The sequence below is a fragment of the Bombus bifarius genome, unplaced genomic scaffold (assembly GCF_011952205.1).
Source record: "Bombus bifarius isolate JDL3187 unplaced genomic scaffold, Bbif_JDL3187 scf7180000007996, whole genome shotgun sequence".
NCBI classification, from domain to species: domain Eukaryota; kingdom Metazoa; phylum Arthropoda; class Insecta; order Hymenoptera; family Apidae; genus Bombus; species Bombus bifarius.
Window position 1 is genome coordinate 6507692 of NW_022884376.1, and position 12050 is coordinate 6519741.

The window sequence follows — 12050 nt, forward strand, 5'->3', positions numbered from 1 at the left end:
TTTTGTTTTGGCAGCCGCGATAGATCGAAATGTACCATAAGATTTAATTTTTCCAAAGTATTATGTCCTATTTCCACACTTTTTCTCTGACATTGTGAAGCAAATCATTCACGTTGGCGAACATCTTTTAGTCCATAAAATTGATCTTATTTTAACCGTCCTAGACAATTTAGCGACGCGAATCAACGGTAACCATCGTGACAATTAGCGTGTATTCTTCATAGTGCGCAGAACTTTTTCCAATTTTTCGTCGACACTGAGCGTATGTAAGAGTAACCGCCAATTGCGTATTACGTTAATATCGTAGGTGCAGAAAATAATTTGTAGAAACGATTGCGCAACGTAGAAGAAGAACCAGGTTTCGCGTTAGTGGACTGACATTTTGGAAAACAAAAAACCTCGGTCTAGCATCTTGATTACATGGAAAACGGCTACTTATCTGATGTTTTATAACGCGGTTAAGCGTTTCCTCCTCGTTAACATTTCCATCAACTTTCGTGTTTACGACGATGCAAATTTATGTACATAAGTACACATAAGTGTACACGTGCTATACACACGTGAGCTGTAATTATATTAGACAATTACTACGTTCGTAATTATTTAGGTAATCATTGTTACAGTTATGAATGAAACAATCACACAGAATGATACGCGTACAATGGTCGAAGATAATCATTTTCGAGTAGTCGAAAAGTTAATAAAACGACCATCTTTATTACACTGTGTGTGTGTATTTTATGTACGTAACGTATTAAATCATTTTCATGCTGTGATTGAAAAATATGTATAAATTTCACGCGAGTCTGAACTTGTTAAGGAAGTAATGTCAAACTCTACCCCTTGCAGCTATCTCGATTCCTGTAATGTGTCACAGCAGTTGCAAGGAAACAGTTAATTAATTAACGATAATTAAAAATAATCTTGGAAAGCAGAAGAAGAAGTTTCGTCGTTTTTTTCCATGGCAGAAAATAATAACACGGAAATACGGAAAAACATATTTTTACATCAAATAATATTTTAGTTCCCTGCAAGTTATTTGCCAATATCACTGACATCTGTCTTTAGAAAACTACGTAGAAGCGTAATGAACTACGTAGCTAATTTTACAGATAATTTATACGTATTTTCAAAACGAGTTCTTAAAGAGAAACAACAACAGCCAAGTAGCCAACGCGTTAAATTAAACTCTTCTACCGCGCGTTAAATTAAAATCACGTGTAAAGTAGAATCGTAGAGTTAGAAATCCTTTCCACTTAACTACTTTTTAACTACTTGACTACCTGCCTGCGACGCATATTCCCTGATGAGATTCGCTCGATCTCCCAATGTATATACATACCATGCTCATCAACCATTCGTTTGTACAACGTTGAATCGCATTAGCGTCGACGAGGTTAAAAATGAGAGTACGCGATATACACGTATGACCGTACAAATACATTTCCTGGATGTATGTATGAAGTACGGTTAGCCCCTGGAGGCTTTAACTGGCCTTACGCAACAGTCATCGCTACTTGGAGCAATGGCTCCTGAAGGGAGAACCAGATCTCCCGGCATGGACAGTGAAAGCCGACGAATGCCGATCGCGATCTCGCTACTTATGATCTGCATTGTCGGTGAACCAGTCGGATCAACGAAACGAATACGTCACGGTCATGCCTCTGATCGATGGCTAATTGAGTTCTTTCGATCTTCTATCTGGCAAATAGCTGACAAATATAAAAAATCGAATATCTAAGAGAAAGAAAAGCAAATGTAAAATAGGAACTACGAATGACGAAACGTTTGATAAAACTTTCGTAGAAAATAATTTCCTACGATATTATGCAATTTATTTTTCGACGAAGCAATTTTTTAACGAGTTCTGCATTCCATTTTCTGGTATCAGATTTTTGTAGTCGTATGTACTGATTAACTAGTACGTAAATGCTACAACAAATACAACAACGTGTCACGATACTTCTCGTGGTCGCTGTACATCGCTAACGTGCAAGATATTTTGAATGGATTTTCCAAAATGTCGAATACGAAGCACGAACTTTCACAAATTTTCAGTAGCGAGATAGACCCGGCAGAAATGTAAATCGGCCAACGGGGTCGCGAGAAGTGCGTTTCATCGAGCACATCGTAAATTACGTAAAGAGAAAGGTTGCAATCAGGTGAATTAAGTGAAATTGTCTGCCAGCCTTTACCATTACGCGTCGCTCATTGTATTCAAACAAGATCAATTTTCAGCGATTCAAAGCAACAGCTGTAATTGTTTCTTATTCGATGCTCTTTTCTATATAATCAACACCTAGAGAAACTCGGTAGAAGACTTTTAATATCTGGTAATTCCATAGTTTCTTGCTCTTTATGACACGAGAGTAGGCAAATTTCTAGATAAAATTACTACTCGAATGAAATTATTTGCAACGACTAAACAAAAATATCGCGACCAATTCGTTCTCTTCTGCCAATCAACCAAATGCAAAATAACGCGCGTGCTACGTTTTCTTTCTTCGCTTATATCGCGAATTCCTTCTTACAGTTATTAACTCGCGGTTATTGATCTTTCTATTAGAACAAGCCGTAACAAAGTTGTCGGCACTATAAATTTCCGGAGCGTAATATCCGTTTACATAAGGAGAAAGGTATAATTATCGTGGGAGGTGTATGCAAAGGCTACTCATTTACGTAAGTGTATCACGGGTTTATTGTTCCTAAGTGTAAAAAATTAAGCGTTACAGACGTGATCGCTGAGTAACTGGCACCTTGTCTTTATTCAGTTCTTGTTTTTGTAGTAGTCTTCGCTGTAACAAGAAGAGACAACAGAGATAAGAATTTCGTTGCGTCTAAAGTGCACAAAATTATGTCACCTCTCCAATAAACACCATATACTACCTACGCTACTATATTAATTTTCAAATTTGTTTTCACTGTCCTGTTGCTCGTTGCTATCGCGATATCGTTTCTTACTTTCGCCATCTTTCTTTATACGACGCGCTTTCGAAGATCGATAACGATGTACAATCCGGTCAAAGTTTCTCGTTAAGATCGGACTGAACCTTACCATCCGGGCACGCTCTCCGGGTCCATACACTTGAAGCTGTCCTCGCTGTAAACGGTACCAGGCTCGCATTGTCCTTTCTGCGGCACCACGCCATTTTTGCAAATGTAAAACTTGGCACAATCCTCCGGATGAGGATAGGTAGGATGGGGTAGAATCCTGCCGAGTGGTCCGGGCACATCGCCATCGGGACAAACGAATCCATCGTCGAGAACGTCTCTCTTCACGTTCTCGCACAATCTACTGGCATCTGCTGGCCAGACACAGCTGGACATTTTGTCTTCGTAGATCAGACCAGGCGGACAGGGCATTGTTTGCGCCACGCCATCGATGCAATTCACGAAACGATCGCAAGCGGTTGGATCCTCGTGTTTGAAGTAGCCATTAGCTCGTGGACATCCTTTGCTCGGCTGTGGTTCCTCTGAATAATTAAGCATCGAAAGTTAATTAAAATAGAATTACCAGGCTAAAGTAACGGGCTACGTTAAAGTTTTAATATTATTCGTTATACATAACGTATAAACGATATTAATTAACGCAAGGTTATACGCGAAGCGAGAAAGAAATGTCCTTTCACTAGGATTCCACTCGATCCACGGGAATTGGAAAGATTAGCATACGAGTTAAGATTTCGATTCGAGCGGTAAAAGAACGCTTGCGGGAGGAAAAAAAACAGAAAGACAAAGGCCAAGGAGGATTAAAAGCACGTCTGAAGACGAATTTAGCCAAGGATTTACGGAGAAACCGGTTCGTCCTAATTTATCGCGTCTTTCGCAACTTCGCCACGCATTCTAATCGTCGCGTCGTTCTTTTAGAGCGCGTTCGAATTCGCGCATTCGAAATCGAGCTGCGTTCATCGGGAAAAAACCTGATTTGCATTTTTAGATCGGGCGGTTGGATGTTCGATATGGGACATCGATACAAATTTCTGCCGCATCGACAATTCCCATCACGTTGCTGTTCGGAATTTCATGAAAATAGAAGATAGTGTGACCGGAATATTCTGGTGCGCGCAATCAGACATGTAACTTTCACCTTTGGTTTCTCATAAATTCGCTTCTCGAAGTTCTCGGTATCGTGCGATCTTTACGCGATTGCACTTCGCCGATCGATTCGCTCGCTCGTAGATTAGATTTAGCTTACAATCGTGATACTACTTTTAAATTGATTCTTACTTCGTCACGATGTCTATCGTAAATCATTCAACGGATGTTTCAATAGCTTTTACGTGAAAATTTCTTGAAAGAAAGAAGATCGTTTATACGTAAAACTCCCAAAAACTACATAGTTCGTCGTTTGAAAATACATGCGCTTTAAAATCCGTTCGAGATTAAAAATAAGAGAGTTCTCTGTACTCGTTTTTCATTATGATATCTCAATGCTGAAACATTTAAATTCATATTTCTCTGATCGGAACAAAAGTCAGAACGTTCATGTCGAATAACAAACGTAAAACTCGATCTTACGATTCGAATATTTTGCGACAGACGCGCACCTAAGATCGTGTATCTTCCTACATGAAACAAAACTAACATCTCCTTTCGTTTACGTCGTTTCTACTTCGTCTTCGATGTAAGCCACATCTGTCACCGATGACTCGTATCGTCGTACGTTTTACACGCTCGTATCGTTTCCCAATGCGTAAACGTAGAACCGAACCTAATGGCTGGTGCCATCGAGCGTTAATAACGTCTCGTTCGTCGATACAAACGATTAAGGAAAGTGTAACTTACGAAGGAGAGTCCTGTCACCGCAAGGCACGTTAGCTGGAATATCACAGAGTTCCTTCTTAGGGTTGTCGTCTCTGAAGACGAGACCGTCTTTGCACAGCTTCTCCTCCGCCTTGCCGTCTATGCAAGCGTAATAAAGATCGCACTGTTCCAGATCCGAGAAGAAACCCTTTGGCTCGGGACACCGAAACTGTGCTCTGCTCAAGGTCACCACACTGACCAACAAAAGGAAAAACACTCGAAGAAACATGGTCCTTTTTCAATTTTTTTTATTTTCTCTCTTTTTCCTCCGCCTCTGAACCCTTGATCAAAGCACAATGGCCCAAAACACGCTACTCCTCCGTTTCTCCTCCTCTTCTTCTTCTTCTTCTTCTTCTTCTTCCTTCTCTTCCGATCCGTCGACAGCACGTAGCAACGTGGGTATGACGTGAACGCAGACCTGAAACTGGTCCTGATTCGCCTGCCACACCACCTCTGCATCCTTGCTTGCATTTCACAACCCCCACCCCCCTTTCGCCGAAACTTCTTTCTCGCTTGCTCGCTCTGCTATCGCCGCTTTTCTTCCACGGGACTGCCGATACTGTCTCACCGCCTAAACCTTCGCTGCGCCCGTTTCGCTTTCTGTTTCCCGCGTTTCTTCTTATTTCTCCATCGGCTACGGACGCGTATCACCGACACCAATATCCCTGCCACTTCCGGGTAACGCGCAATCTCACCCTACTCCTCTCTGTGCGGGTACGCGAATAGGCGATCTGGTCACAGCTTATCATCGATCAACACAGCGATTCAATCGCGTTGCTTCTGGCTCGAGATAATTTACTGGCAGAACAAAGGGGCAGATTGATCGCTGGAGGCTGTCTTATCGCTACTGCGACTGCAGGAAGGAAACGTCCGTGGCACGGAAGTAATTCGTTTACTTGGCGAGAAGTAGAATTCGTTCTGTTGCACGTAGATCGAGGATTTTTTACGCGTTTGTGGAAGGTTCGATGAGGCGAAGATTTGCAGAGTGCGCGTACTATGAAAATACACGTAACGCGTGCAGAGTAGAGCACGCGTTATAGCAATTAAGTAGCTGACGATACATGTGTTCGTGTAGGTTTCGTTTTTTCCACTTAAGCTCGTAATTACGCCGGTCGTACGTTGTTGTCGATTGATCGTCGAATTCCATAGAAAGTTAATAACATCCGACGTTGGTATTAATCTGTGCCATAACGTTCCGTGCTCTGACAATTTTTCCTCCGTAAGTTTTCTCGATGGTTGAGTTGAAAGCCACTGAAACAGAGAATTGGAAATATCCGATGTTGGGCGTTGACAGTGCTAAATTTAGATCCAATAGATCGCTGAGAGTTGCCGCAAGTACGGCTCTTGATAGATGTTAATCTAACGTTGACGATGCAAATTTGTCTAATGTTAACGGGAAAACGAGAGATACGCGTAGACTTGAAGAATAGAGAAGGTCAACGACTCGAGGATGACCAATGTCACAAGCAGAGTAAATATCGATATAACGTTCGTTTCGTTTCGTTTCGTTTCGTTTCGACTTTCAACGCTATTCGTTCGTTGCCATCTCTTTCAACGCGTTCGCAAGTGAAGCAATAAACGAAGAACGACCGTGTTATTTTATCGATCGACAACAGTTCGTACGATTTCACGCGCGTTTGTGAAATTATAATTGCGCAACGCTTTGAAAGGGTCCGTGAATGTTAATATCGTTACTTCTGCGCACACGTTCTCTTCCGGATGCTTTGAATACGCGCGGCGCCCGATATTCTCGCTCTGTTTATGCTCTTCGTCAACATGATCCACGTTCCTTTAATTTCCTCGTGATTTCTCTTTCGCCACTATTTTACGAACCTTTAAACGTTTCACCGACACCCGGCGACAGGACTTCTCGCGACATTTTACGGATCATCTTTGTACGTTTCGCTGATAAGATAAGAGGATCGATGGTTCTTTGCGCAAACGACTCGATACGCGGGCTTTTACGATGAAAAAATCACGCGTCGAAACGTTAGGACTCGGACGTGAGAGTGAAACATACTCGCGATTGTGAAACGCGAAGAGGAGATCGCGAACCTTCAGTGATTTGAATAAAAATACGATTTCGCTTTCTTCTTTCGTCAAACGATCGTTTTTTTTAACGATATCCTGTGGCCAATGACCGCGAAAGCAGAACAATTTAGATTCGCGCTGTAAAGTCAAACGTATCACGTCGCCTCGTCATTCGTTACTCGTTCGTGATTTATTACGAATACGAAAGCGCGAAAATGATAAGAACAAATATTACGAACAAAGGAAACATGGACTATTTTATGATACCTTTACAACAAGATATTATGTTAGTTGCGATTGTTAAGAGGAAAAAGTTTTGATAGAGCGTGATATACGAAATACTTGGAAAAACTGTAAAAATTTTGTCCGAAAAGTGAGGTTAGTAATCAAAATATCACGCAACATAGAAAAATGAATAGAAGTATAATTAATACCAGTAAGTAAGGTAAAGATTAAAGTTGAAATATATGTTCTTTCTTCGAAACGTTTGAATTGATTGCGCGTGATGCAATCATTGACTAAAACGTTGGTGATACAACGCATTTGCATTTACACGCCATCTTGTAGCTGGTATTTCAATTTCGTCGATATTACAGTTCCTCGACTGGTTATATTGTTTACATCATGTCCCAAAGCACCGACGCATGCAAGTATTCTTTATGATCTATTAAAAAAGAAGAAATAAATATCATAAATATATAATGGAAGTTCTTGAATTAAAAGACATAAAAGCTGTACCTGATATTATTCATCTTTATCCAGATACAGTAAAATGCGAAGCAACTCCGCTTGTAATTGATAATGGTAAGTTAAATACATTGTTTGATTATATAAATATATAAATATATAATTACAAGTACAGATATAATATAAAGTGAATGGAATAAAAAATTGCGAATGATTTCTTATAGGATCGTACAATTGTAGAGTTGGGTGGGCTACTGAAAAAGAATGCCAACTAATATTTAAAAATCTTATTGCAAAACCACGCAAGGAACGTGGAAAAAAGGACGGTGAACCTCAGGTTGGAAATGACATAGCTAATATCGAAGCTGTTCGATTTCAATTAAAAACACAGTTTGATCGAAACGTGGTAACGCATTTTGAAGCACAGGAACAAATATTTGATTACACGTTTACTCATATGGGAATAGATACAGAGGGTGCGGTAAATCATCCTATTATTTTAACAGAAGCGTTTCTGAATCCTAATTATTCCAGAAACTGTAAGTACATAAGCGTACAAACAAATTTGAGGTTACTTTAAGATTTATGTCGAAGGTAACGGCTGTATTCGTTTTAGTGATGGCTGAACTTTTATTCGAATGTTACAACGTACCTGCGATAGCATATGGAGTGGATTGCTTATTTTCTTATCAGCATAATAATTGTCCACCGGATGGTTTAATAATCAGTATTGGATATCACACTACGCACATAATACCTATATTAGATGGTAAGGCAGATCCTGTAAACTCAAGAAGGATCAATGTTGGTGGATATCACATTACGTCCTACATGCACAGGTTGCTTCAACTTAAATATCCGGTACATGTAAATGCAATTACACCTAGTCGAGCAGAGGTATATGGATGATTTATCGCTTACACCAGCTATGACGATTCGAAGAACGTATAATTCCATTTTCTCTATATAGGAATTAATACATGAACATTCAATGATAGCTTTAAGTTATCAAGATGAAATTTCTAAATGGGCGGATCCAGATCATTACGATACAAATGTATTAAGAGTTCAATTACCCTATGTTGCTCCTGCAAATACTCCTGGTCTAACAGTCGAGCAGCAGAAGGAAAGGAAACGCGAATTAGCTAGAAGATTAATGGAAATCAACGCCAGGAAAAGAGAAGAGAGAGTTAGTAATTTTCTATAAATCTATTTCCATAAATTTATTTAGATACGAACGATCGAAACATAATCGTTATTTGTAGTTAGCAGAGGATGAAGAACAACTAAATCAATTATTAGCCGTTCAAGATTTATTAGAAGAAGGTGAAACGGATGAATTTGATCAAGCGTTAAAAACTTATTCTCTCGCAAATGAGGCAGATCTGATAAAAATGATTAATAATCTGCAAGCAAAAGTAGAAAGAACCAGACAAAAGATAGTAGCGGCTAACTCGCAAGAGGAGAATATCGCGATGGAAGAACAAAAACCAAAAATAAAATCGAGTTTGCAACCTAAAGATCAACAAGATTTTGACGAATGGATCGCTGGTGTTCGAAAGAAAAGGTAACCAATGATTTCTTCGTTGTTTTTATAACGATGTTACGATATATTTTTCTTTACGCTATAGGCAAGAAATATTAGAAAGACGACTGGCAAAAAGACAACGTAGACAAGATATGGCGAAACGTAGAACAGCTGCTGCACAGGAAAGAATGCGCATAATAAGCCAATTGGCGAGAAAAGAAAAACGCGATGATGATTTTGGTATGAGAGACGAAGATTGGGATGTTTATAAAGTTATAAATAGGGTTTGTATAAATTTTAATTTATTGTCATTTGGCGCTGAAATTTATAACGTTAAAGTTGTAACGTGTTTCTAATTTGTCTTTCACAGGAAGGTGGAGATTCAGACTCGGAGGTAGAACAAGAAAAGCTTATGGAATTGGAAGATGTACTACGACATCACGATCCAGAATTCGATGGTGCTGGATCTAACGTTCCTATGATTCCTGGAGAAACTCATCAATTACATGTAGGGGTAGAACGCTTGAGAGCTCCGGAAGTATTATTTCAACCATCGATGATTGGTTCAATGGAAGCTGGCATTGCAGAGACAATCGATTTCGTTTTGAAGCTTTATCCGCCCGAACAGCAGTCGCGACTCGTGGGAAATATATTTCTCACGGGTGGACCGACAAGATTTCCTGGCTTACTCGAAAGATTGAATCGTGAACTTCGTGAAATACGACCATTTGGATCGAGTTTTCGAATAAATATTGCAAAAAATACCAGTCTAGATGCATGGTATGGCGCCAGGGATTTTGGCTTGAATGGAAACCTTCCTGAATTCTTAGTGAGTAAGAAGGAATACGAGGAAAGAGGTGGTGAATATTTTAAAGAACACTTGAGCAGTAATACTTACACCCGTTCTCCTGATCCTTTACCTACGATACAGACACCTGTGACATCGGAACAGGTTATCGTAGAGGATGCTGTCGTCGACGTTGAAATGGAGTAAAAGTATAATAAAACTAAAGTGAATAGAAAATACAGATGATATTTTTTTATGGATATCTACTTTATTACACAAGTGTTTCCGTTTGTTCATTCAATCACGAACAAACTACATTGTAGTCTGTTTGCTGATCACAATGTACAGTTCCCAATCATCGCCATTTTACCATTCAAAGATAATTATGCGAGTACATTCTGGTTTTTCTTTTTTTATTCATCGAGAATAATCGACATCCGCTTGTTTATCGGCGCTTGTCGAATAAGCTAAAAAACTGAGAAAATGATACCTCACCCCAGCAAGAGGATTTACTACAGCGACCTCGAAAAATCTCTCCTACATTTCTGTCCATGGCTTAAGTTAACATCACAATACAGTTAATATAATGTATACATATACATATATATATATATATATATATATTGAAAAAATATTACGAAGCCCTACAGGCGATTATATTACAGCTAATTATAAGTGATTCTTGCGTGTTTCACCTAATAAAGGAACATACCGTATGGAAACTCGTTCGTTTCGAACCTTTTCACACATCACCAACATACATAAGAAAAGAAGAAACAATTGGATTAGTTTTCTCTTTATCTTAAACAAAAAAAAGAAAAAAACGAAAAGAAAAAATAGTCATAATCACAAGCGCACAGCGTTTGTTACGTGTATTTGTTTAAAGCACTCAATGACACTTGTTGCATTTTTACTTTTACGTGCTCTGTAACTACACTTTTCTCTCTTATCACATGCAGTTATAGGTAAAATTAGATAAAATTACAAACATTACGACGTATTACATAACAAGTACGAATCAAGAAAAAGTCGATTCTTGAGTAATCCTTTGTTCGAACTTTCATCGAAGAAACGCAACAGATTCGTGAATTACAATATCTTTTATAGCAAATTACTGTGAAAATTTCGTGTTAGAACGCATAACAATACATATTGCACTACGTAGCGTGAAGCTCATTACAAAATTAAGATTTACAAAAGTCTGACTAATACAGACGATAATACTTAAATTCTACGCAACATTGTATCGAGCCATCTCTTTGTTGTTATTTTTTTTTTTTTTTTCATTCTCTCGAGTTACAAATAATTTACAACATTGTATCGTAACGAGCTTGGTTCTAGGCACAAGGGCCTACCCAAACAAAAGTTAAATCACGACGCGTACAGACATAGTTCGATCCTTCGAGACTATGCGTAGCCGATTGATGCTCTAGGTTTCGTGTAATACAGCGGATACTTAATTTAAATAATATCCTTTTTAACTATCACAGGCTGAGGTCGCTGCAGTTTCAACAAATAATTAATAACAACATCAACGATAAGTAGTTGCACTTTGATCCGATTTGAAATTGTTTTATCAGCGCAAACGCTTCGCTATCGAAATAATCGAAAGATAGAAAAAAAGGAAAGTACGCGGAGGACGTCTATTTCTTATATTTTGTTCCATTGTTCTTCGTTTCCTAAGCTTTTCACGCGTTTAGCGGCTGTTCAATAATAGCAATGAAAGTGAGGTAGAATCCAATCCGTGAAGAAAGTAAGAATATAAAGTTTTCTATCTGTCTTAGCTAAGAGTGAGGGATCTACTTTCGCCAATAATAATATCGTACGCTAATTAAAATTACACGCGGTTTTAACATATTCTTATCGTGGTAATCATATAAAGTAGCGATGATAATAATAATAATATTAATAATAATTACAATGGTTTACGATAAAATAATAATAATAATAAGGACAATAGTATTTCAAAATAATTATTAGTATAACAATGAGATTAATGTTTTGCAATATAATGGCTTCATATATTTATATTATATATATATATATATACATATATAAATGCATGTATATATATTTATATATACATGTATTTATATATTTTCTTATGGTTGTATGGTGGGGCAAAGGATAAGTGACAGCTATGTACAGTACATACTTGCCTTAGTTGTACCATCGTTACGTTTATTATACGTACCTATATTCTCGATAATCATA

At 38.4% G+C, this 12050-nt stretch overlaps 2 protein-coding genes across 2 annotated transcripts; one reads left to right on the forward strand and one right to left on the reverse strand.

Moving 5' to 3' along the window:
* Positions 1-2674: 2674 nt before the first annotated feature.
* Positions 2675-8289, reverse strand: LOC117206150 (protein obstructor-E-like). The gene is made up of 4 exons (XM_033445226.1): positions 8174-8289; positions 4786-6054; positions 3056-3473; positions 2675-2795 (listed from the first exon to the last, which is right to left on the reverse strand). The coding sequence occupies exons 2-4, from the start codon at positions 5030-5032 to the stop codon at positions 2768-2770; spliced, it is 693 nt and encodes a 230-aa protein (XP_033301117.1). The 5' UTR covers positions 5033-6054; positions 8174-8289; the 3' UTR covers positions 2675-2767.
* LOC117206149 (actin-related protein 5) lies at positions 7431-10656 on the forward strand. The gene is made up of 7 exons (XM_033445225.1): positions 7431-7638; positions 7746-8060; positions 8138-8418; positions 8492-8710; positions 8787-9088; positions 9153-9333; positions 9420-10656. The coding sequence occupies exons 1-7, from the start codon at positions 7536-7538 to the stop codon at positions 10041-10043; spliced, it is 2025 nt and encodes a 674-aa protein (XP_033301116.1). The 5' UTR covers positions 7431-7535; the 3' UTR covers positions 10044-10656.
* The last annotated feature ends 1394 nt before the right edge of the window (positions 10657-12050 follow it).

Bases quoted from the DNA above. Each gene is read 5' to 3' on its own strand.
- LOC117206149 (XM_033445225.1), top strand. From the start codon at position 7,536: ATGGAAGTTCTTGAATTAAAAGACATAAAAGCTGTACCTGATATTATT. The intron at 9,089-9,152 runs GTAACCAATGAT...TTTACGCTATAG, and splicing joins GCTGGTGTTCGAAAGAAAAG to GCAAGAAATATTAGAAAGAC. The intron at 9,334-9,419 runs GTTTGTATAAAT...TGTCTTTCACAG, and splicing joins TTTATAAAGTTATAAATAGG to GAAGGTGGAGATTCAGACTC.
- LOC117206150 (XM_033445226.1), bottom strand. From the start codon at position 5,032: ATGTTTCTTCGAGTGTTTTTCCTTTTGTTGGTCAGTGTGGTGACCTTG. The intron at 3,474-4,785 runs GTAAGTTACACT...TTAATTATTCAG, and splicing joins CGGTGACAGGACTCTCCTTC to AGGAACCACAGCCGAGCAAA. The intron at 2,796-3,055 runs GTAAGGTTCAGT...TTCTTGTTACAG, and splicing joins CCGGAGAGCGTGCCCGGATG to CGAAGACTACTACAAAAACA.